The sequence below is a fragment of the Aotus nancymaae genome, unplaced genomic scaffold (assembly GCF_030222135.1).
Source record: "Aotus nancymaae isolate 86718 unplaced genomic scaffold, 86718_ANA_hifiasm-v0.15.2.pri h1tg000010l, whole genome shotgun sequence".
NCBI classification, from domain to species: domain Eukaryota; kingdom Metazoa; phylum Chordata; class Mammalia; order Primates; family Aotidae; genus Aotus; species Aotus nancymaae.
Window position 1 is genome coordinate 71,398,706 of NW_026988421.1, and position 25,275 is coordinate 71,423,980.

The 25,275-nt window shown below is 47.0% G+C and overlaps 1 protein-coding gene across 1 annotated transcript in view; it reads left to right on the forward strand.

Annotated features, from left to right (window-relative positions):
• The first annotated feature begins 11,657 nt into the window (after window positions 1-11,657).
• LOC135273919 (uncharacterized) overlaps window positions 11,658-25,275 on the forward strand; it is a 52,870-nt gene continuing 39,252 nt past the window's right edge. Inside the window, exons 1-5 of the mRNA XM_064373646.1 lie at window positions 11,658-11,849; window positions 20,461-21,069; window positions 21,776-22,384; window positions 23,092-23,700; window positions 24,408-25,016. Of these exons, the coding sequence (XP_064229716.1) occupies window positions 11,658-11,849; window positions 20,461-21,069; window positions 21,776-22,384; window positions 23,092-23,700; window positions 24,408-25,016 (2,628 nt within the window). The remainder of the gene's footprint in view (window positions 11,850-20,460; window positions 21,070-21,775; window positions 22,385-23,091; window positions 23,701-24,407; window positions 25,017-25,275) is intronic.

Genomic DNA, 25,275 nt, shown 5'->3' on the forward strand with positions numbered 1-25,275 from the left:
GCGCTCGCGGGGCACTCGGGGCACTGGGGAGTCGCGGGCGCCACAGCAGTCAGGGCGGGGCGGGAGGAGGAGCCCCCTCGGCGGAAAACTCCGCGGGCGCGGCTGCCCCAGGCGCCGGGGGCAGGGCGGGGAGGGGCGGGGCCTGGGCGCGGCCCCGCCCCCGAGATGAGGATGGGGCTGGGCGGGCGCGAGAGGAGCCTGGGCCTTCCGGCTGCGGTGCTGCTCCGGGACGCCTCGGGCTCCGGAGGTTCCTCTGTCGCCCTAACCCCTTACGGCGCCTGGTGCCGCGCAGAGTCGCATTCGCCCTCCCGCAGGGGTGGGCATTTTCTAAGCCCCCTCCAGCCTTGTGTGCGTCGTTAGTAACCCGCTTTAAGGTAAAGAAAACGTTTTACACTGAAAATTCCTTTATAGCAACATTTCCTTTATGGCAACACTCAGTGGTGGGGAGGAAGAGGGAAGGTCACACACCGTAGCTGAAGAAGGGAGCGGTCGCGGAGAAACCTGGCAAACCACCCAGCCGTCAAGGTGACCTCGACAGGAGTAAATCATACATACTGACTGCGTGCACCGCTGTGGTCTTCCTCCCAAGAACACCTAACCGCACTGTAATCATGAGAAAAACATCACTGATCAATTGAGGCCTTTGCCACAGAATACATGACCAGGACTCCTGAAAACTAGCAAGGTCATCAAAAACCGGGAAAGTCTAAGCCACTGTCACAGCCAAGAGGAACCCACGGAGATATAAAAACGGCGTGTAAAGTGGTATCCCGAACGGGATCCTGGACGGACAGTAGGTAGAAAATAAGGACGACTGAATACAATATGGACTTTAGTGCCTCCGTTTGGGTTCATTCACTGTGGCAAAAGCGCCGCACCAATATAAGATGCGAATATTAATAGGAAAACCCCGGGTTTATGAGAACTCCCTGTATTCACACTTTTTCTGTAAATCTAAAGCCGTTCTAAAAATAAAGCATATTTTTGAAAGGTCGTGGAGGTAATATATGCATATATAGTAGGTATAATTTTTTTTTTTTTTTTAAATGAGTGGTGGCTGACGCCTGTAATTTCAGCACTCTGGAAGGCCGAGACAGGAGGATGGCTTGGAGACAGGGCTTCCAGACCAGACCTGGTCTCTAAAAAAAGTAAAAATAAAAAATTCAAAAACTGAATAAAAATTAAGATTCACTCTTCCCTCGACTCCCAGAGCCCACTGTTAGGTATGTCCTTCCAAATATCTCCCTTCAACACATTTTGTGTGTGTGTGTGTGTGTGTGTGTGTACATAAACGTGGTTTACAAAATGATGTTGCGGTACTTTTCTGCAACGTGTTGTTTTACTGACTATATCCTGGAGGGTCTTTCCATACAAGCGATCCCAGACAGACCCGGGTCTTCCCATCCACGGCACACTGTGAGCCATCGTGCGCGTCACCTTTCTTCATTACCTAGCTCCTTAATGAAGGACGTTTAGGTTGTTGCCTATGTTTGGCTGTTAGAAACAAGCTGCTAGTTTGATTTCCTTTTTTTTTTTTGAGACGGGTCTCGCTCTGTTGCCCAGGCTGGAGAGCAGTGGCGCGATCTCAGCTCACTGCAACCTCCCTCTCCCGGGTTCAAGCAATTCTCCTGTTGCTGGGACTACAGGCGCCCAGCCTGTAGAGACGTTGGCCAGACTGCTCTGGAACTCCTGGGCTCAAGTGATCTGCCCGCCTCAGCCTCCCAAAGTGCTGGGAGTACAGGCACCGGCCGCCGCGCCCAGCCCGATTTGCATTTTAAAGTAGTCCTGAACAATAAAATCCGGAAGGACTGGGTGCGGTAGGCAGGTCCTGGACTGAAGGGGAGGCTCTGACCTTCTCCCTGCCCGGGCAGGTGTGCAGATGCCGGGCAGAAACCGCGCCCTGGGGCAGCCTGGCCTTGGCCTCACGACTGGCCCTGGGCGCTCAGTCATAACCCGTGGCCGCTCCAACGCTCCCGCCCCCCACCAACAGGCGCGGCTCTCCTTCGGGGCTGAACCACATTTTTTGGACATGAGTGGGCTAATGAGGGTGAAATTTAGGCCACAGGCTCCAGAGCGGCTCGGAGAAAACGCCGCCCGGAACCGAAAAGCAGAGGGTCAGAGGTACCAGAAAGACTCTCAGAGTGGGTTATTACCCTGGTGGGGGCGCCCGCTGCGGCGTAAGAGACGGCGGGACTCGGGGCACGGGTGTGAAGCCCCCACGAAACCAGTGCGACGTTCCTGGGGAAGTAATGTCTCCAGGCTCTCTCTCTCTCTCGGCCCGGGGACTGGTCCAGGAAGGTCACCTGGCACCGACCCAGCCCTCTGCCCGGACGCCCGCGCCCGCCTTGCAGCCCCACAGCGACCACGAAGGCCAGCTTCCTTGAATGGCCCACTTTCTCCATGGTTGAGAGAATGCTCCTAGAATACCACGTTGATAACAAATCATGTGGGGTGGAATTCCTGCTGGATGTATCCACCTTTCTGTGTCAGACCAGAAAGGTGTATACAGTCAGCAGGAATTCTGTGTCAAACCCAGAATGGTGAATAGCTACCCCTGTGCTTACTTCTATAATTTTCAGCAATCCTGCAGTGAGCCCCAGCTAGGTGCCCGCAAGGTGCTAGGGACTGAGGAGGCTCTGCAGAGGGCCCGAGCTGAGGTCCTAATCCTCAAGACCAATGGCAGGGGTCACCACCCAGTCACCCCCAGAGAACGCGGTGTGAAGGAAAAGACGCCATACTCGGTGTTCAAATGTCTGGGATCTATCACGGTTCTGATTCTGACACTTGCAAGTCATGCGTCCTCTAAGCCTCGGCTTTCTCACGTATAAAATCTTCAGTGAGACCTATACAAATCCATAAAATCATCCCTGCTTTCCCAGGGCTCATAGAAACATCACACGAGGTAAGGGAAAGTGAGTGCCTTTTAAAAAGCGGTGATGTGCTATATAGCTCTGAGTAGTATGGTGTATAAGCTTCCTTTTTAAAAAGTTTTATTTTTAGGGCCAGGCACAGTGGGTCGCAGCTGTAATCCCAACACTTTGAGAGGCAGAGGCGGGTGGATCACCTGAGGTCAGGAGTTCGAAACCAGCATGGCCAACATGGTGAAACCCCATCTCTACTCAAAATACAAAATACAAAAACCTCGTCTCAAAAAAAAGTTTTTTTGAATTTTTGTGGGTACATAAGGTGGATTAATCTTTCTAACATTGCCTCCTTCAACAGACAATGGTTGAGTACAGCCAATGTGACTGGTCATGTGCTTGGTGCCCAATAGAGACAAGTGAAAACTCTCTTGTTTTTTCTGGTTTCTAGAGTTGAACACTAGAGTCATGTATTTTCAAAATCTTTGGTTGTTTTCTTTCTTTTTTTATTTTATTTCATTTTATTTTTGAGACAGTGTCTCACTCTTGTTGCTCAGGCTGGAGTGCAATGGTGCTATCTTGGCTCACTGCAACCTCCGCCTCCAGGGTTCAAGCGATTCTCCTGCCTCAGCCTCCCCAGTAGCTGGAATTACAGGCGCCTGCCACCATACCTGGCTAATGTTTGTACTTTTAGTAGAGACAGTGTTTCGTCATGTTGGACAGGCTGGTCTTGAACTCCTGACCTAAGGTGATCCTCCTGCCTCGGCCTCCCAAAGTGCTGGGATTACAGGCATGAGCCACTGTGCCCACCTCTTTTGTTATTTTCTAATAAGTACATGGGACTATCATTTCCGTCAAAAGCCTGCTTTAGCTGAATATCACGAGCCATAACAATATGCCATGCTTTTGTTATCTCTTAGTTATTAATATTTTGGGTGTTTTTTTGTTTGTTTGTTTGTTTGTTTGTTTGTTTTGAGACAGAGTCTTGCTCTGTCATCCAGGCTGGACTGCAGTGGCACAATCTCAGGTCACTGCAACCTCGACCTCTCAGGTTCAGGAGATTCTCCTGCCTCAGCCTCCTGAGTAGCTGCGATTACAGGCTTGTACCACCATGCCCGACTAATTTTTATATTTTTAGTAGAGATGGGGTTTCACCATTTTGGCCAGGCTGCTCTCTAATTCCTGACCTCAAGTGATCTACCCGCCTCAGCCTCCCAAAGAGCTGGGATTACGGCCACTGCGCCTAGCCAATATTTTGGTGTTTATGTTAGGACTGTATCCTTAATTCATGAATTATTTAAAAATACATTTTCCTTTTTTTTTTTTTTTTTTTGCTTTCAAACTTCTGGAGTGTTTGTTTGTTTGGTTTGTTTGTTTGAGATGGAGTTTTGCTTTTGTTGCCCAGGCTGGAGTGCAATGCTGTGATCTTGGCTCACTGCCACCTCCACTTTCTGGATTCAAGCAATTCTCCTGCCTCAGCCTCCTGAGTAGCTGGGATTACAGGCATGTAAATTAGCCACCACACCTGGCTAATTTTGTATTTTTGGTAGAGATAGGGTTTCTCCATGTTGATCAGGCTGGTCTTGAACTCCTGACCTCAGGTGATCCTCGAGCTTCGGCCTCCCAAAGTGCTGGGATTACATGTGTGAGCCACCGTGCCTGGCCACAAACTGTTTTTGTTTAAAAAAGTAATAATCATTTGGGGAGGGGCCCAGTGGCTCAGCCGTGTAATCCTAGCACTTTGTGAGGCCAAGGTAGGAAGATCGCTTGAGACCAGGAGTTTAAGACCAGCCTGGGCAACGTACTGAGAGCCTCTCTACAAAAAAGTTTTTAAAATAAAAATAAACCAATCATTTTGTCATTGATCTCTCACTTTAATGCTTGGAGATGAGGAAATGTGTTTTTTTAGAATTTGTTAATGCCTCTTTTGTGGCCTCATAGACAGACTTTTTTTTTGGCTGTCCCAATTTTTGTGAATGTGTCTTCACTTTTTATGTGTTTTTTTTTTTTTTTTTTCCATTATATATCTCAGTCTGGTTTGGTAATCAGGTTATTTAGATCGTTTATCTCCTGGGGTTTTTTTTTTTCCCCCTCTCCTGTTTAATCCATTAATTTCTCAAAGAGTAGGTTTAACATGTCCCACTTTTATTGTAGTTTGTCAGTTTCTCTCTTTAACTTAGTCTGATTTTGCTTTATGTTTGTTTTCAGTTTTTCGATTTTTGTTTAAGTGGCAGAGTCTCACCAAATTTCCCAGGCTGGAGTGCAGTAGTTATTCACAGGTGTGATCATAACTGTAGTCTCAAACTCCTGACCTCAAGCCGTCCTCCTGCCTTAGCCTCCTAGGTGGCTGGGATTACAGGCAAGCAGCACCTCACCTGGCCAGGCTTATAATTTTGAGAGCAAATTATTAGGCTCAAACAAGTTAATATTGTTTTATCCTTTTATCACTTACTCAGTTTTATTACTTTTTCTATTAGTATTGTTGTCCTGAGATAGCATTTGTCTAGTATATATTTTATTTCTCCTTTTTACTGTTTCTGTATTGTTATTTAGGTTAATCCCTTAGAAATGACATATTGTTCTTTACAACATTTTAAAAGTTCATCTGAGTTTCTATTTCTAATTGGTGGGTTTAACCAGTTCACATTGATAACAGAAATATTTGGGGTTATTTCTGCCATCTTTCGTGTTATACATAGATCCTTGAAATGGATATTCATCTAGAACACATCAGTAAAACCCTACAAATTATTACAAATTGGAATTCTTCCATGCTGCTTGGTAAATAGCTGCTCCCCTGAGACCCCACAGTGCCCCCACACCTAACCTTCTTCTGATCTGGCAAAAAAGGGACAATGCCTGTCACAGGGAGACCCTCTAGGACCTTTTCTGAGATTCTAATTAGTCTGCAAACAGGCCATATCAGTGGCTTAGTGTTTTGAACGCCATATACAATATGCTTTCTTGTTGTTTCTTTTTCTCTTTCCCTGCATTCCTTTGGGTTGTTTGAATTTTCTTTAATAGGTGGGTGGTACTAGAATTACAGATGTATCAATAAATACCTGCCTACTAGTACCTTCACCAGGATATCCCTCAAAAACTCAAATTTATCATGTCAAATAATGACCTTTTTTCTCCCTAAACCCGCTTTTTCTCCTGGGTTCTGTCTCCCCTTGGGGTACCACATTCTGCCAAGCCATTCCAGCTAGAGATCTGATAGCAACTGGATTTCCCTCTGCCGGAATCACTTTTCAAATTCTGCCAGTAGAGAAGGATTCACCAGGAAACCGCCCGGCCTCTTGTTTGCATGGGCTCCTGACAAGGTTGCGGTGGGAGAGGCTTTAGCAGTGTTCGACATGGTAATATGCTTTTACAGACTTTGCAAAAGCAAGCTATTTTAAGTGCAAATGCAGCTACGTTGCTTAATGACAGGGATGCTTTCTGAGAAATGCATCCTTAAGTGACTTGTTGTTGTGCCAACGTCATAAAGTGCAATTACACAAACCTAGATGGTAGAGCCTCCTATACGCCGAGGCTGCCTGGTTATAGCCTATTACTGTACAGAATATGCTAGGCAGTTGTAACACAATGGCAAGTACTTGTGTGTCTAAACATACCTCAACACAGAAAACGTACAGGGAAAACTTGATATAATAATCTGAAGGGACCACCGTGGTGTATATGGTCCGTCGTTGACTGAAATGTCCTCGTGCAGCCCTTGGCTGTAGCTAAGATGGCTGGCTCTTTCCGCTCTGATTCCCCTCCACCTCACTGCTTCTCATGCCCCTCATGTTGGAGGGCTCATAGGCATTTTTGGAATCTGGCTAGAGATGAGACAGCTATATGTAGTTTACGGTCACTTCTGTGTGTGGTTGCATTACTTCCGTGTAGGAATGACTTCCCGGAATATTGTTCTGATTCAGCCAGCAGGGTCAGAGAGGACATCTAAATAATAAACATTTCCCCAGCACCTGTTTTCAGAAATATGTCAGCAGTGGAGGAGAAACAAGTATACAGCCAGAAACTAGTCTATGGAAAACTCTCTCACCCATCATATGTATAGAATTGTAAGCATGTGAGGCTATTTACATCCATGCCTGTTTAAAATGGAAGCTCTCTCCTGCAGGGAATATACTCAATAGGGCAATATATACCCTTATAACACACAAATATAAATGCGTCTTTTTTGAGAGATTTCAGTAAATGTATTTTGTTAGAACTCCTGAGTAGTAAGGCCAGGCTTGCAAATTATTAAGCAAAGCCATGCAAATGGATGTTGCTTGCACAGGCTAGAACGGACGACTAGCTCATTCTGCTTTGCCAGGATACCTGAGGCTGGGGAATTTATGAAGAAAAGAGGTGAGGCCAGGAAAGTGCTTCTGGAGGAGGTGAGAGGAGATGGGGTTTTGGAGGCTGCCTTTGGCCTCCTGGGCAAGTTTGCTTACTCTTTGCCAGCTACTTGCACAAATCTCCGAAAGCCAGGGCCTGCCAGAGCCAAATATGACAGTCAGCACCACGGACAGCGCCCAGTATGCCTGCCAGCCCCATTCACTAGGTTTAGCCTGGGGAAGCTGGCAACAGCTTTTGCACTGGCATCCTCAGCTTGCTGGCCTCTCTTCGTTTCTAATCCTGCCATCAGAAGCATCTCAAGTGATTCCTTAATATCTCTGGGCTATTGGGAGCTCCTTGGTGACTGAAAAGCCTTTATTTTTAAAGACCCCAAAAACACTTCACATGTAAAGAGCACTTACTTGGTTTTCCATGCATTACTTCATTTATCCTTCATGCCAGCACTGTGGCTGCTGTTATTTGGGGTTGTGGATGAAGCAAGAAGGTCTCTCTCATCTGGAGTCAGCAGACGCGGGGGCCCGGCCCGGCCCGGCCCGGCCCGAGGGAGTCAGCCGAGGCGGCGGCCCAGCCCAGCTGGAGGAAGTCAGCAAACGTGGCGGCGGCCCGGCCCGGCGCGGCCGGAGGGAGTCAGCGGACGCGGTGACCCGGCCCGGCCCGGCCCAGCCCGGCCCGGCCCGAGGGAGTCAGCAGAGGCGGCGGCCTAGCCCGGCTGGAGGAAGTCAGCAAACGTGGCGGCCCGGCCCGGCGCGGCCGGAGGGAGTCAGTGGACGCGGTGGCTCGGCCCCGCCAGAGGGAGTTGTAAGCCTGCCTGTGTCGCGGAGAGTTCGGACACGCCCCCTCCCCTCGTGGGGCGTTCGGACACGCCTCCTTCCCTCACCAGGAGTTCGGACACACCCCCTTCCCTTGCCGGGAGTTCGGGCATGCCTCCTTCCCTTGCCGGGAGCTTGAACACACCTCCTCCCTCCCCCCGCCCCCGGGAGCCCAGGAAAAAAGCCCTATCAGGACCTACCTGAAACCATTTTGTCCCATCCAGGCCCCACTCCCTGCCAACTATTTTCTCCTATCTGCGCCACAATCCTCTCCATCCGGGTCCCACTCCCCTCCATTTTGTTTCATCCAGGCCCCAGTACCCACCATTTTGTCTCACTCACCTTGGGCACAGCCAATGAAACGCCTCCACTCCCTATAAAACCCCGTGCCTGAGAGGAGTCCGTGCAACTTCTCCGGCTCCTCCTGTTGGACGGTAGAACCTCACCCGGGAGCCGGAATGAATTCCCTTGCATTGGATTGTTTTCGTGCTGGCCTGTTTCTTCGTTTTATCCTCGGCGAGAACAGACTTTACAGGAGTCGTCGGAGGCGGCCGCCCGGCCCGACCGGAGGGAGTCAGCAGAGGCGGCTGCCCGGCCCAGCCCGGCCGGAGGGAGTAACTGGAGGCGGCAACCCAACCAGACCGGAAGGAGTCAGTGAAGGCGGCGGCCCGGCCCAGCCGGAGGGAGTCAGCAGAGCCGGCTGCCCGGCCCGGCCGGTAGGAGTCAGCGGAGGCGGCAGCCCGGCCCCGCCGGAGGAAGTGAGCGGAGGCGGCAGCCCGGCCCGGCCCTCCCTGAGTGAGTCAGCGCAGGCTGCGGGCCGACCCGGCCTGGCCGGAGGGGGTCAGCGGAGGCGGCGGCCCGGCCCAGCCCGGCCGGAGGGAGTAACTGGAGGCGGCAACCCGACCAGACCGGAAGGAGTCAGCAGAGCCGGCTGCCCGGCCCGGCCGGAGGGAGTCAGCAGAGCCGGCTGCCCGGCCCGGCCGGAAGGAGTCAGCGGAGGCGGCAGCCCGGCCCCGCCGGAGGAAGTGAGCGGAGGCGGCAGCCCGGCCCGGCCCTCCCTGAGTGAGTCAGCGCAGGCTGCGGGCCGACCCGGCCTGGCCGGAGGGGGTCAGCGGAGGCGGCGGCCCGGCCCAGCCCGGCCGGAGGGAGTAACTGGAGGCGGCAACCCGACCAGACCGGAAGGAGTCAGTGAAGGCGGCGGCCCGGCCCGGCCGGAGGGAGTCAGCAGAGCCGGCTGCCCGGCCCGGCCGGAAGGAGTCAGCGAAGGCGGCGGCCCGGCCCGGCCCGGCACGGATGGAAGGAGTCAGCGGAGGCGGCGGCCCGGCCTGGCCCGGCCCGGCCGGAGGGAGTCAGCGGAGGCGGCCGCCCGGCCTGACCGGAAGGAGTTAGCAGAGCCCGTGGCGGGGTGAGAGCGAAGAGTTGAAGGAGGAGTAGCTGCCCAGGCTGGAGGCTGGAGGCTGGAACCTGGAGTCTGCAGTATCCCCTTGCCTCGCTGTCGCAGTTGGTGGCGGTGACGGAGACTACAGCGCAGCTGGAAAGGTAAAAAGATGGTGGGATAGGTTCGCCATCCTGGCCCGCACAGCCTGAGGCATGGGGGATGGCTTGCGGGTGCCCTGCCATGGGCAGTGGGCACTATCCAGAGTGTCACTGCTGGTGTTGCGGGGGCTGGTTGGGGGGTTATTTGAGGCGTCACTGCCCACATAGGGGAGAGGGTTGGGGGCCCTTTCCTGGGATGTGCTGCCCATTGCCAGGGGATGGGGCCTGTCCCAAGCGGTACTGTCAGCAGCAATGGGGTATCTTGTGGGCACTGTCCAGGGATGTACTGCGCTAGGTGGGGGGTGAGTTGGAGGAGCTATCAGGTGCTGCAATGCCCTTGTCTGGGATGAGTTGGTGGCACTGTGGGGTGCAACACTGCCAGTGGTGAGGGATGGGTTGGGGGTTTGCCCCCAGTGGGTGGGGGGTATGGTATCCAGGACATCATTGCCTGTGTCTGGGAGCTGTTTGGGGGCACTATCCAAGGCTGCATTGCCCACATGGGGAGCAGGTTGGGGGCACTATCCGGGGCTGCAGTGCTGGCGGTGGAGGATGGGTTAGGGTTCTGGTGGGGTGGAGGAGTGGTGTTAAAGGCGCCAAGGGGACTACACTGAGACCGAGGTTGGGGGGCTTGTTGGGAGAGCTACACAGGGTTGGACTGCCTGTGGAGGGGGGTAGAGGGTTGGTGGGGGAACTGTGGGGGCCGGATACACAGCCTGAGTGGTGGAGAGGCGGCGGGTGGGTCAGGTGCTCCCAGGGATCTGCACTGCCTGGCAAAGAGTGGGTGAGTGTGCTATTTCAGGCTGCGTGGGTTGTGACAGGAGCAGGTTGGGTGCACTGTCGGGCTACCTGAGCTATCCATGGTGGTACTTCCCAAGGTGGAGAGGGAGTTTGGAGTGCTGTCTGTGGCTGCACTGCCCAAGGCAGGGGCTTGGTTGGGGGCTCTATCCAGGGCCGCACTGGTCCCGACGGGGAGTGAGTTAGGGCACCCACTATTGAGGGTTGCAGTGCCCGCAGTGGGGGGTGGTTTGGGTGCCATATGGGGGCATCACTGCCTGCGGTGGGGGTCTGCTTGGGGACCCTATCTGTGGCTACACTGCCCACCCCAGGGAGCCTGTTGGGGCGCTGTCCCGGGCTGTGCTGCCCGTGGCAGGGGGTTGGTTTGCGGGTGCCATCGAGTGCTGCAGTGTCTAAGGCAGGGGCAGGGGCAGGTTAGGGGCTGCCATCGTGTGCTACACTGCTGGTGGTGGGGGATGGGGTTTTGACACTATCCTGGGGCTACACTGCCGGTGGCAGCACCCCCACCACTTTCCGTGTCCCGTTGAGGTGGGTTGAGGTGGGTTTGTATCTCAGGTTCATACACTGTCCAGTAGTGTGATCTCGGAAAACTGAACTTCTTAAGCCTTTGTGTATCTGCCTACTCTCATTGGGGTAAGATGGCTTCCAGTAATGAACCACCCTGTGCTTTTCTTAGGACTAAAAAGCTCAGGAAACTGGTGATGAATGAAAACCTTAGTCCCACTGGCACGGCATGAGGAGCCAGGAGAGCAGCAGCATCATAAACCACAGGGTGGGGCAGCCCAGGCAGCGGGGGAGGGGCGGAATCCAGGGTGGGGCATTGTGAGGTATGGGGCGGGGCATTCTGAGGCCAGTGGGCCAGTGGGCTTCAGTCTGTAGGTGACTGCAGAAGGAGGAGGAGCTCCTTTTGTACTGTCTTCAGGCAGTTGTTGTGTCTCCCAGCACTCGTTGGGTTCACAACCTATTCTCCCAAGCAAGTCAACTCAAGGGAGGCAGCAGGGTGCGGGCCTTGGCCCGAGCCCCGGCTGGGGCTGGGGCTGGGGCTGAGCTGTGGGGTAGGCAGGCGAGCAGCGGCGATACCATCTCTGCCAAGTGCAGCATAACCTCGGCCTAGGGCAGCGGGAGTGCGTGGCCGACACTGTGAGCAGAGGCACAGGTGGCGGCAGACAGTCCAATGGGGTGCATACTGACCTGTTGCGTGTGCCCCAAGGCCAGCCCTGAGTTGGAACAGCATGAGGGGTCAGGGTGTCCCTCTCAATCTGAGGTCTGTGAGGCATCAGCTGAGGACACAATAGCAGCAGCGCCCATGGCTGCTGTTGAAGAGCCTGCTGAATTGATTGTTGAAGCTGATGAGGGCCTTCACGTCCACCACATCCGTGACCGAGAGATGCCTGAAGGTAAGGAGGTGACGGTGCCATCTGCCCTGGCCACACCGCTGGCTGCTGCTGTCCCCAAGGTTCCCTGGGGGACATCCCCAACCTCAGGCTCCTTTTTGCCTGTAACCAGCTTTTCCAGGGCTGGCCAGGAGCAAAGGCTGGCTCTGCCTTGCATTCCCATTCCCACCGCTCAGTCTTTCTCCACGGAGTCCAGTCAATTTCTTTTCTCCTCCCCTCCCAAACACCCAGTTCTTGCTCCCTCATCTCATTCTCTCAGGCTGGCATGGGACCTTTTATTTATGGCTCGTCTTGTCGGTAGCTCTATTTATTATTCTGTGGGACTTTGTTGAGGCTTCTTTGGAATATTCTCTTCCCTTTTTCAATACAAACTTAAATATTCCAACTTTCCAGTATCCATCCCATTCTTTCTTTGTACCTATCCAGATGGTACCTAAGTGAAGGAACCAGCTAAGTGCCTGATTGTTTCCCGTGTTAAAGTAGCTAAATCTCAAGACAATTCATACTGAAATATTTGGGGATTTCTTATTTAAAATCAGAACGAAGGTTGCCATGGGAGAGATGATAGGGTATTCTGAATGGGTTGCTTTAAGTCATCTTAATAGGCGCTGTTTCTTCTAACTGTAATTTGAACACAAAAGGAAAGAAAATGGAAGGTGCTTAAAATAATTGTGAAAGGTATGAAATGTCATGGCCAGGGTTACAAAAAAATGGATATTTTCCCCCCCAAAGCACTTTACCCATGAAGCTCTGATTACTTTAAAATTCTTACTTTAACACAAAATGTATCTCTAGATTTATTCTGGTGACCTAACAGACTTTATTTACCTTCTTGTTCTAAAAGAGAGGTAGGGGATGGTTCGTGGTCAAAACTTTCAAAAGACATGAAATGTAAAGGTAGACTTTTAATGTGTAAGATACTAAGATTGAAGGTTAAAATGCCAGACCTTGCCTGTGTAAGAGTGTCTGTTGCCATGGCTTCCCCTTTGTCCTTCCCTCTCCTGACAATAGCATGTTGTTCAAAGATAAGAAACTAAAGCTCAAGAAGCTGGAAGTCATCATCCTCAGCAAACTAACACAGGAACAAAAAGCAAACACCGCATGTTCTCTCTGATAAGTAGGAGTTGAACAGTGAGATCACATGGACACAGGGAGGGGAACATCACACACTGGGGCCCTTCAGGGGCCAGGGGGTAAGGGGACAGAGAGCATTAGGACAAATACCTAATGCATGTGGGATTTGAAATCTCGATGATGCGCTTATAGGTGCAGCAAGCCACCATGGCACATGTGTAGGTATGTAACAGACCTGCACGTTCTGCACATGTTTCTCAGAACTTAAAGTTCAAAAACAAAAAAACAAAGAAACTTTAGTTGGGCTCTTAGTTTTTTTCGGAGGGAGGATAATTAAGACTCATGATGAGTGTGTGACTTTGTAACTTGGAGTACTATACTCACGTTTCAAGATGTTTAAGAATTTAGAATAAACAGGCATGTGAGTTGATTATATTTTTATACACAAAATATGTCAGTACTTGTGTAAACTTATACTCTGGTTGCTGGTGTAAGGAAAGCCTGTGAGTGATTTTACACACCAGTTCATAGACTGGTAGTGTTGGATGAGAGCCCAAAAAAGGCTCTTTATTGTCATTCTTTAGGATTACAACACAGTTTATGTATGTCTCATTTGTCCCTTTCCAATCCAAAGGCCTGTGTATGTTCTCCCTATATATTGCTAATGAAGAAATGAAGACTTAGAGATCTTACACGACTTTGGAAGATAGCTACTCAATGGAACTAAGGTTCTGTGTCCTCAGAGTGACATGGAAGTGACAGATATGCTAAATTTACTTTTTTTTAAATGTTTGAGCTCCAGAATAAATAATATATTTTGCCTATAAAATAGACCTGTCTGTAAAATGTACGGCCATCTTGTTTTTTCTATGTAGTTGATTTTACACAACTCAAAGGAAACATTTACCTCTTTCTTTCTTTCTTTCTTTCGGAGGGTCTCACTATGTTACTCACGCTGGCCACAAATTCTTGACCTAGCCTTAAGGGATTTTCCCATCTCAGCCCTACAGACATGGGCCATCTTGCCTGGCTCCATCTTATGTCTACACATTCATTTCAGTGGATAAGAATAAAGGTAGAGGTAGTGAAATGGCCTACATACAGCAGTCGAAGAAATGAGTTGATAAACTGTTAAAAGTGATCACATCTTTTTTCTTTTCTCCCTCTATAGGTATGGATTTGGAGCCCAACCCTTCTGACGATCCAGAGACAAGCACAATATTCCTGAGAAAATCTCGAACAGATGGTGAGACACCATTGTTTTTTCCACCAAGAAAAAGAGTGAAAACTCTTCTTATTTGATCAAATGTATTGTAGAAAGTATTTAGAAAAACTCATATTGGTTTAAATTTTTCAATTTTTCACATATTCACTTGTCTTGTCTTATTTTACCATGTGATACACTTTAATTGTTATTGTGTTAGTGAAAACCTGTCAACTTTTTATTTGTACAGTTTACCATCTTTTTATCAACACAATTTGTCATGTGATGGAGGAGTTGTAGATTTATCTTTATTTAATAATTCTTTGTCCCTTTTCCCTTGCTCCAGAGAGTACATTTTAAAGTTGACTGATAGAACTTAGGCTTCACCTTGGTTTCCATTTAAACAAATTAAAAAAAAAGAAATAGTTGTTCATCAACAAGGATTGAATCTGTGATTTTGGCCTCCTCTTCCACAGTCCTCCGACCACATGCATTTATCACATCCAAGTTTATGCTAATCAAAACTTCTATTAACCTTTTAATTTGATGTAATGTAAATTTAAACATGCCCTACTCCTGCTTATTTTCCTCAGTGTTATGTTAAATCCTTGTTTGTTTGCTAAAAAGCCATACACAGCCAGGTTTTCCTGTTGATTTAAGCAGGAAGAATACAAGTGAGGATCTATAATCATATGTGAGGTGATGCAGCACAGTAAAATAATGGGAGTTTGTAACCTTTGTTTCTTGTAGTTTGAGTAGACTTTGCCTGTCTTCAGTCAGTTATTTCTGTCTAGAATTTGTGTTCATTTATGCATTGCTATAAAGAGATACCTAAGGCTGAGTCTTTTATAACAAAAAGAGGTTTAATTGGCTCATAGATCTTCAGGCTGTACAAGCATGGCTTCAGCATTTGCTTCTGGTAGGGTCCTCCGCAAGCTTACCATCATGATGGTAGGCAAAGGGGAAGCAGGTGGTTCCACACCGTGAGAGGGTGGGGCGGGGGTAGGGGGAAGGTGCCACGCTCTTTTAAACTACCAGAATGAGAATTCGCTTATTATCATGGAGATGGCACCAAGCCATTCATAAGGAATCCACCATGACCCAAATGCCTCGCACTAGGCCTTGTCTCCAACATTCAGGATCACGTTTTAACATGAGATTTGGAGGGGGAAATATCCAAACCATATCAGAATTGTTTTCCCAGTTCCTTCTAGAGCCATGGGCTTCTCACACGTAGAGAGCATGGAAGCAGTTAAAAAAAAAAAAAAAAAAGCTACTGTGTGTCCCTCACTGTTCAGTGATAGCAATGTTTGCCTACAAGGCCCTTTTAGTTTTAAAGGCAGAAGCAGTGTAGGAAACAAAGCATGGCCTAGGTCACTCTTGGAGCTTTTGTTATTCTGGCCTATTTTTTTAGGAAAAAAAATGACTTTTTGTGCTGCAGACACCATGTTCAATGAGGTTTATATACTCATTTTAGAATCTAAACTTAAAAAGGTTACTTTCCTGTTATGTAAAGACTCTTTTTTGGTTTTGTTTTGTTTTTAGTGACATATTAGTAGGTGACCACTAAGTGTGGTTCAAAATGCTTACTGGGATTCTGGTGCATCTAGAGATAGGTGCCTGGCCAGGAAGTAGTTCTTAGAGCTGTTAGCTCTTAAATTCTGGTAAAAAAGTAAGCTATGTGTAAATACAGAATGAGAAAATGCTAATGGATCATGGCTCATATATGCAACAGTTAAACTTTTTTATTAGCTAATTTTTTCATCTGGCCTCATTTTTTTGCCCTTTCCTTTTGTATACAAGGTTTCTTTCATTTGTATATAATAGAAACAAAAAGTAAACTAGTCCAAAAAGTGAAACAAAGTTTTTATATTTTGCTTTATGAGATGTATCATGCCAGTTAATTTAAATATAAATTGTTGAAATAATTTTTTAAAATTGAATTTGTTCCCATGTTATTTAGGAGTAATCAATAAGACGTTAACAACTAGTTTTATTTTATGGTATTTGTATTAGAAGTGACCACTTTGTTTGTTCTTTTTTCTTTCTTAGTAGAAGAAATAACAAAAGGCAACTATACAAACCATGTAAGTAAACAGTCAAAAAGTTAAAAAATTGATAGTTTGACATAAAAGTATGTCTCTCTTAATTACTTTAAATTATAATGAGGACCCCATGCTGATAGCATGGACTTCTTTTTGTGGCTTTTCTAAATCTGTTACATTTTCCTAAGTATCAAATGTATTCAGAAAAGTCTTCAGCTTAGTGTGTCCACCTTTTAAGAATGTCTGACATTTAAGTTAAATTTCAATAGTCTGATTGTGGTATAAAGATCTGCCTTAAATATTGAGTCATATTTTTAATTTAGCTAAGTTAATTGTCAGCACTGTCTTTTAGTTAATTGTAAGCACTGTGTATTGACTTTCTGCCATAGCAGGTGCAAGCATAGCTTCCTCACTACACCATGACCTTATTTTTCTCCCTCTGTTTCTTCCAATTGTAGCACACTTTTCCATTAAATCTAATATTTACATGATTATGACTATGCAAATATTATTCAGTGCTAAGTCATACGGTGTTTTCATTGTGCCTCTGCATTACATATTCCTTCATTTTTTCTCTGAACCAGTTCTGAAATCTGAGCACTTCTGCACTTCCTCTGGATCATCTCTTTCTTCCTAGCCTGTGTTACTTTACCCAGCCAAATGCAGTAAGTAGCCCCTGGCTGGTCTGTTTGCTTTCAAAACCATTATTTTTAGCATGAAACTAATTTTCTGACTATTCGTTTGCCTGTTTTCTAACAGCCATTTTCCCCATCAAGTGTTGTAGCATCTATCATGTGCCTTTCCAACTATTTTCCATCTGCTAAAACGTATCTGTTCCATTTTTCTTTGTTGTGGGGGTGGGGTGACAACTTACTTTGGCCTTTTGTCATCGTAATTCAATATACAGTGACTTTCCCTAGATATGCTCGATGTTTGCTTTTCTGATTCTTTCTGTGCCATCTCCTTAAAGTCTTTTGGGATCCTCTCATAACTGCTGTCTTGTGTGGGATCACCTGTGTCCTAGATTCTGTGTTTCCTTCTGTCCTGTTATCCTGGGTGGAGATGTTGAGACATCTGCCCAGACTTAAAATCCCTCTTTTTTGATAGAGAGTAAACCTCTAGGTTGAATCTAAATTTTATGATTCTGAAGATATTCTACAATGTGCTCGCTTTACAATGTTGTTCTTACAATGTTGCCATCGTGTGATACATTGTTTGTAATTGGCTTTTATATATCTGTAGAAACTTTTTTAGGAGCTTCTGTCTCTCTGAGATTCTGAAACTTTGTAACAACAGCTTAGTGGGACTCTTTACATTTTATTGAGGCTACTAAGTCTACAGACTATCTGTGCTTGATAATTTGTTTTACTTTCTCTGTTACTTTATTTCTGATAGTCTTGTTATTCGTACACTAGGCTGCTTAGACCAGTATACCTGCATTGGTTTTTAATTTTTCCCCTTCTATTTTTCAGTTTACCTTATTATTATAGATGGAGTTTTTTTCATGAATGCCCAGAGTCTTAGAAATATTTAAGTTAGTTAAGATTTATTTATTTTTAGCCTGGTCAACATAGCGAGACCTCAGCTCTACAAAAAGGTGAAATAACAAATTAGCCAGGTATGGTGGCATGTGCCTTCAGTTTTGCCTACTCAGGAGGCTAAGGTAGAGGATTGCTTCAGCTCAGGAGATTGAGGCTGCAGTTAACGATCATTGCACCACTGCCCTCCAGCCTGGGCAACAAAGTGAGACCCTGACTCAGAAAAAGGAAAAATGTTATTCTTAAAAAACATACCTAAAATTTGTCCTGCCAAAAAGGAGAGAGAAAAACATAAACTTTAGTTTTCATTTTATTTTATGTTTGCTGGCAAAAATGCTGTCGTTGATTTATTTACATATTTTTATTCTATAGGTTTTGGGGGGAACAGGTGGTTATATGAGTAAATTCTTTAGTGGTGATTTGGGACATTTTGATGTACCCATCACTTGAGCAGCATCCACTGAAGCCAGTTTGTAGTCTTTTATCCCTCATTCCACTGCCATTCTTTCCACTGTGTCCCCAGAGTCCATTGTATCATTCTTATGCCTTTGCATCTTCATAGCTTAGCTCCCAGGTATGAATGAAAACATACAATGTTTAGTTTCCCATTCCTGAGTTGCTTCACTTAGAATAATGTCTCCAATTCCATCCAGGTTGCTGGGAATGCCCCTAATTTATTCCTTATCATGGCTGAGTGGTGTTCTATGATATATACATATGTATGTGTGTGTGTATATATATGTGTGTGTGTGTGTGTATATATATACACACACATTATACATAGACATATGACAGTTTCTTTATCCACTCATTGATTGATGGGCATTTGGGCTGCTTCCATATTTTTATAATTGCAAATTGTATTGCTGCAAACATACATGTGCAAGTATTGTTTTTGTATAATGCCTTGTTTTCCTCTGGGTAGATATCCAGTAGCAGGATTGCGGGATTGCATGGTGTTTCTACTTTTAATTGTTTAAGGAATCTCCACACTGCTTTCCATCGTGGTTGTACTAGTTTCCATTGTTACCAGCAGTGTAGAGAAGTGTTTTCTTTTCACTGCATCCACACCAACATCTATTATTTTTGTATTTTTTGATTATGGCCATTCTTGCAGGAGTAAGGTAGTATGACATTGTGGTTTTGATTTTCGTTTTCCTGATCATTCATGATATTGAGCATGTTTTCATATGTTGGTTGGCCATTGGTATATCTTCTTTTGAGAATTGTCTGTTTATGTCCTTCGCCTACTTTTTGATGGGATTTTTTTTTTCTCTTGTCCATTTGTTTTTTTTTTTTTTTTTGTAGATTCTGTGTATTAGTCCTTCATCAGATGTAGAGATTGTGAAGGTTTTCTCCCATTCTTTGGTTGTCTGTTTGCTCTGCTGATTGTTCCTTTTCCTGTACAGAAGCTTTTTCGTTAAGTCTCACCTGCTTAATCGTTGTTTTTGTTGCATTTGCTTTTGAGTTCTTGGCTATGAAGTCTTTGCCTAAGCCAGTGTCTAGAAGGGTTTATCAGATGGTATCTTCTAGAATTTTTATGGTTTATGGTTGTAGATTTATATCCTTGATCCATCTTGAGTTGATCTTTGTATACGTGAGCGTTGAGGATCCAGTTTCATTTTCCTGCATGTAGCTTGCCAATGATTCCAGGCATTAAACCGTATATGGTTTAATTTCTTCACATTATGTTTTAGTTGGCTATAGGTATTTGGGTCTATTTCTGGGTTCTCTATTCTGTATCATTGGTGTATTTGCCTATTTTTATACCAGTACCATGCTGTTTTTGTGACTGTGGCCTTATAGTATAGTTTGAAGTCAGGTAAAGTGATGGCTCTAGATTTGTTGGCTTTGCTTAGTATTGTTTTGACTAAGTAGGGTCTTGGTTTGTTCCATATGAATTTTAGGATTATTATGACTATTTTTTTTAGTTCTGTGAAGAATGATAATGGCATTTTGTTAGGAATTACATTAAATTTGTAGATTGCTTTTGGCAGTGTGGTCATTTTTACAATATTTATTTAAGCCATTCATGAGTGTGGGATGTTTTTCTATTTGTTTGTGTTATCCATGATTTCATTCAGCCATGTTTTATAGTTCCCATTGGCATATCAAAAAGGCATTTCATACCAGGGATACAGGGATGGTTTAAAATATGGAAGTCAATAAATGTGATATATCACAGAAACAGAATTGAAAGCAAAAATCACATGATCATCTCAATAGATGCAGAAAAAGCATTTGACAAAATCCTTTTATGATTAAAAGGTTTAAAAAGCATTTAACAGCATCCTTTTATGATTAAAACCGTCAGCAAAACTGGCATACAAGGGACATACCTCAATGTAATAAAAGTCATTTATGACAGACCCAGAGCCAACATAATACTGAATGGCGAAAAGTTGAAATCATTACCCCTGAAAACTGGAACAAGGCAAGGATGCCCCAGTGTCACTACTTTTATTCAGCATAGTAGTGGAAGACCTAGCCAGAGTAATCACACAAGAGAAAGAAATAAAGGGCATCCAGATCAGTAAATAGGAAGTCAGACTGTCACTGTTTGCTGATAATATGAACATATACCTAGAAAACCCTAAAGACTCCTCCAGAAAACTCCTAGAACTCATAAATGAATTCAGCAAAGTTTCAAGATACAAAATTAATGTACACAGATCAGTAGGTCTGTTACACCCCAACAGCTACCAAGCTGAGAATCAAACTAAGAACTAAAGCTGAGAATGAAACTAAGATAACCTTACAATATTTTGAGTCACTGATTCTTTGCCACGGTAGGTTTGAACACTGTATCACCAGATCCGCGTGTGTTTTTTTGCCATTGCAGGGCCGTGTCAAGAGGAGAAGGAGGCCTAGACGACGGACTCGTGCGCCTAGGCGGCTGGCTGCCCAGGAGTCAAGCGAGGCTGAGGCCACCAGCGTCCCCGGGGGACCCGTTGCGCAGTGGGCTGATGGTACCATTTCCCCAGACGGCCGTCGGCCACAGCTCAGAGCAGCCAGTGGAGAAGACAGCACTGAGGAGGCCCTGGAAGCTGCAACTGCACCCTGGGAAGGTGGTCCTGTGCCTGGAGTGGACAGAAGCCCCTTTGCCAAGTCTCTGGGTCATTCCAGAGGGGAGGCTGACCTTTGCGTGTCCGGGGACATCTTTTCCGCGGGCACTGGATCTCAGTCCGTGGAGAGAACAAAACCCAAGGCAAAGACAGCAGAGAATCCTGCCAGCCCTCCAGGGGGAGGTAAAGAAAAGAGCCCCATGTTTCCTGCTCCGAGGGAGGCCGGCAGTGACGACCATCTCTTTCAGTCTGCTAAACCAAAACCAGCAAAGAAAACAAGTCCCTTTCCTCTCCCGGAAGAGGAGGAGGATCTCTTTACAGATCAGAAAGTCGGCAAGAATGAGTCAAAATCCGAGAGTCAGCCGGATGTCGTATCAACAACACAAGCTACTTTTGAGGTAACGGGACTTAACATGTTTTTGTGTTGAGGTTAAGGAAGGTATCCGATTGGCTCATTTGAGCCACAGATTATGTTTAGCTTTTTGCGTGCATGTCCCATGGCTTAGTATTTATAATTAGGCTCTTTTACTGCTAAGTTTAACATTGACTCGGAAGTGTTTTTTTTGTTTTGCAAAGGGTATTTTGTAAAGGTTTTTTGTCCCGTGAAGGGTATTTCTCGGCTGACCGTAATCATTGATACAGCTCTGGTTTTTGTAGTTTTGGTTTTTTTATAGAATTTTGTAATATAGCTTCTCAGGCATGCCACACAGTGACATGCCTACAGCATACACAAGTTCGAGACCAGCCTGGTCAATGTGGTATAACCCCGTCTCTACTAAAAATACAAAAATTAGCTGGGTGTCGTGGTGCACGCCTGTAGTCCCAGCTACTTGGGAGGCTAAGGCAGGGCAATCGCTTGAATCTGGGAGGCGAACGCTAAAGGATTAAGAATGACTTAGTCTTAGAGTACTAGGAGCTGTTAAAAACGCATTCCTTGGGAATCGTTAAGAAATAACCTCTTGTGTATTCTTGGATAGTATCTTGATCGAAGTAGGCCAGATAACCTTACAATATTTTGAGTCACTGATTCTTTGCCACGGTAGGTTTGAACACTGTATCACCAGATCCGCGTGTGTTTTTTTGCCATTGCAGGGCCGTGTCAAGAGGAGAAGGAGGCCTAGACGACGGACTCGTGCGCCTAGGCGGCTGGCTGCCCAGGAGTCAAGCGAGGCTGAGGCCACCAGCGTCCCCGGGGGACCCGTTGCGCAGTGGGCTGATGGTACCATTTCCCCAGACGGCCGTCGGCCACAGCTCAGAGCAGCCAGTGGAGAAGACAGCACTGAGGAGGCCCTGGAAGCTGCAACTGCACCCTGGGAAGGTGGTCCTGTGCCTGGAGTGGACAGAAGCCCCTTTGCCAAGTCTCTGGGTCATTCCAGAGGGGAGGCTGACCTTTGCGTGTCCGGGGACATCTTTTCCGCGGGCACTGGATCTCAGTCCGTGGAGAGAACAAAACCCAAGGCAAAGACAGCAGAGAATCCTGCCAGCCCTCCAGGGGGAGGTAAAGAAAAGAGCCCCATGTTTCCTGCTCCGAGGGAGGCCGGCAGTGACGACCATCTCTTTCAGTCTGCTAAACCAAAACCAGCAAAGAAAACAAGTCCCTTTCCTCTCCCGGAAGAGGAGGAGGATCTCTTTACAGATCAGAAAGTCGGCAAGAATGAGTCAAAATCCGAGAGTCAGCCGGATGTCGTATCAACAACACAAGCTACTTTTGAGGTAACGGGACTTAACATGTTTTTGTGTTGAGGTTAAGGAAGGTATCCGATTGGCTCATTTGAGCCACAGATTATGTTTAGCTTTTTGCGTGCATGTCCCATGGCTTAGTATTTATAATTAGGCTCTTTTACTGCTAAGTTTAACATTGACTCGGAAGTGTTTTTTTTGTTTTGCAAAGGGTATTTTGTAAAGGTTTTTTGTCCCGTGAAGGGTATTTCTCGGCTGACCGTAATCATTGATACAGCTCTGGTTTTTGTAGTTTTGGTTTTTTTTATAGAATTTTGTAATTTAGCTTCTCAGGCATGCCACACAGTGACATGCCTACAGCATACACAAGTTCGAGACCAGCCTGGTCAATGTGGTATAACCCCGTCTCTACTAAAAATACAAAAATTAGCTGGGTGTCGTGGTGCACGCCTGTAGTCCCAGCTACTTGGGAGGCTAAGGCAGGGCAATCGCTTGAATCTGGGAGGCGAACGCTAAAGGATTAAGAATGACTTAGTCTTAGAGTACTAGGAGCTGTTAAAAACGCATTCCTTGGGAATCGTTAAGAAATAACCTCTTGTGTATTCTTGGATAGTATCTTGATCGAAGTAGGCCAGATAACCTTACAATATTTTGAGTCACTGATTCTTTGCCACGGTAGGTTTGAACACTGTATCACCAGATCCGCGTGTGTTTTTTTGCCATTGCAGGGCCGTGTCAAGAGGAGAAGGAGGCCTAGACGACGGACTCGTGCGCCTAGGCGGCTGGCTGCCCAGGAGTCAAGCGAGGCTGAGGCCACGAGCGTCCCCGGGGGACCCGTTGCGCAGTGGGCTGATGGTACCATTTCCCCAGACGGCCGTCGGCCACAGCTCAGAGCAGCCAGTGGAGAAGACAGCACTGAGGAGGCCCTGGAAGCTGCAACTGCACCCTGGGAAGGTGGTCCTGTGCCTGGAGTGGACAGAAGCCCCTTTGCCAAGTCTCTGGGTCATTCCAGAGGGGAGGCTGACCTTTGCGTGTCCGGGGACATCTTTTCCGCGGGCACTGGATCTCAGTCCGTGGAGAGAACAAAACCCAAGGCAAAGACAGCAGAGAATCCTGCCAGCCCTCCAGGGGGAGGTAAAGAAAAGAGCCCCATGTTTCCTGCTCCGAGGGAGGCCGGCAGTGACGACCATCTCTTTCAGTCTGCTAAACCAAAACCAGCAAAGAAAACAAGTCCCTTTCCTCTCCCGGAAGAGGAGGAGGATCTCTTTACAGATCAGAAAGTCGGCAAGAATGAGTCAAAATCCGAGAGTCAGCCGGATGTCGTATCAACAACACAAGCTACTTTTGAGGTAACGGGACTTAACATGTTTTTGTGTTGAGGTTAAGGAAGGTATCCGATTGGCTCATTTGAGCCACAGATTATGTTTAGCTTTTTGCGTGCATGTCCCATGGCTTAGTATTTATAATTAGGCTCTTTTACTGCTAAGTTTAACATTGACTCGGAAGTGTTTTTTTTGTTTTGCAAAGGGTATTTTGTAAAGGTTTTTTGTCCCGTGAAGGGTATTTCTCGGCTGACCGTAATCATTGATACAGCTCTGGTTTTTGTAGTTTTGGTTTTTTTTATAGAATTTTGTAATTTAGCTTCTCAGGCATGCCACACAGTGACATGCCTACAGCATACACAAGTTCGAGACCAGCCTGGTCAATGTGGTATAACCCCGTCTCTACTAAAAATACAAAAATTAGCTGGGTGTCGTGGTGCACGCCTGTAGTCCCAGCTACTTGGGAGGCTAAGGCAGGGCAATCGCTTGAATCTGGGAGGCGAACGCTAAAGGATTAAGAATGACTTAGTCTTAGAGTACTAGGAGCTGTTAAAAACGCATTCCTTGGGAATCGTTAAGAAATAACCTCTTGTGTATTCTTGGATAGTATCTTGATCGAAGTAGGCCAGATAACCTTACAATATTTTGAGTCACTGATTCTTTGCCACGGTAGGTTTGAACACTGTATCACCAGATCCGCGTGTGTTTTTTTGCCATTGCAGGGCCGTGTCAAGAGGAGAAGGAGGCCTAGACGACGGACTCGTGCGCCTAGGCGGCTGGCTGCCCAGGAGTCAAGCGAGGCTGAGGCCACGAGCGTCCCCGGGGGACCCGTTGCGCAGTGGGCTGATGGTACCATTTCCCCAGACGGCCGTCGGCCACAGCTCAGAGCAGCCAGTGGAGAAGACAGCACTGAGGAGGCCCTGGAAGCTGCAACTGCACCCTGGGAAGGTGGTCCTGTGCCTGGAGTGGACAGAAGCCCCTTTGCCAAGTCTCTGGGTCATTCCAGAGGGGAGGCTGACCTTTGCGTGTCCGGGGACATCTTTTCCGCGGGCACTGGATCTCAGTCCGTGGAGAGAACAAAACCCAAGGCAAAGACAGCAGAGAATCCTGCCAGCCCTCCAGGGGGAGGTAAAGAAAAGAGCCCCATGTTTCCTGCTCCGAGGGAGGCCGGCAGTGACGACCATCTCTTTCAGTCTGCTAAACCAAAACCAGCAAAGAAAACAAGTCCCTTTCCTCTCCCGGAAGAGGAGGAGGATCTCTTTACAGATCAGAAAGTCGGCAAGAATGAGTCAAAATCCGAGAGTCAGCCGGATGTCGTATCAACAACACAAGCTACTTTTGAGGTAACGGGACTTAACATGTTTTTGTGTTGAGGTTAAGGAAGGTATCCGATTGGCTCATTTGAGCCACAGATTATGTTTAGCTTTTTGCGTGCATGTCCCATGGCTTAGTATTTATAATTAGGCTCTTTTACTGCTAAGTTTAACATTGACTCGGAAGTGTTTTTTTTGTTTTGCAAAGGGTATTTTGTAAAGGTTTTTTGTCCCGTGAAGGGTATTTCTCGGCTGACCGTAATCATTGATACAGCTCTGGTTTTTGTAG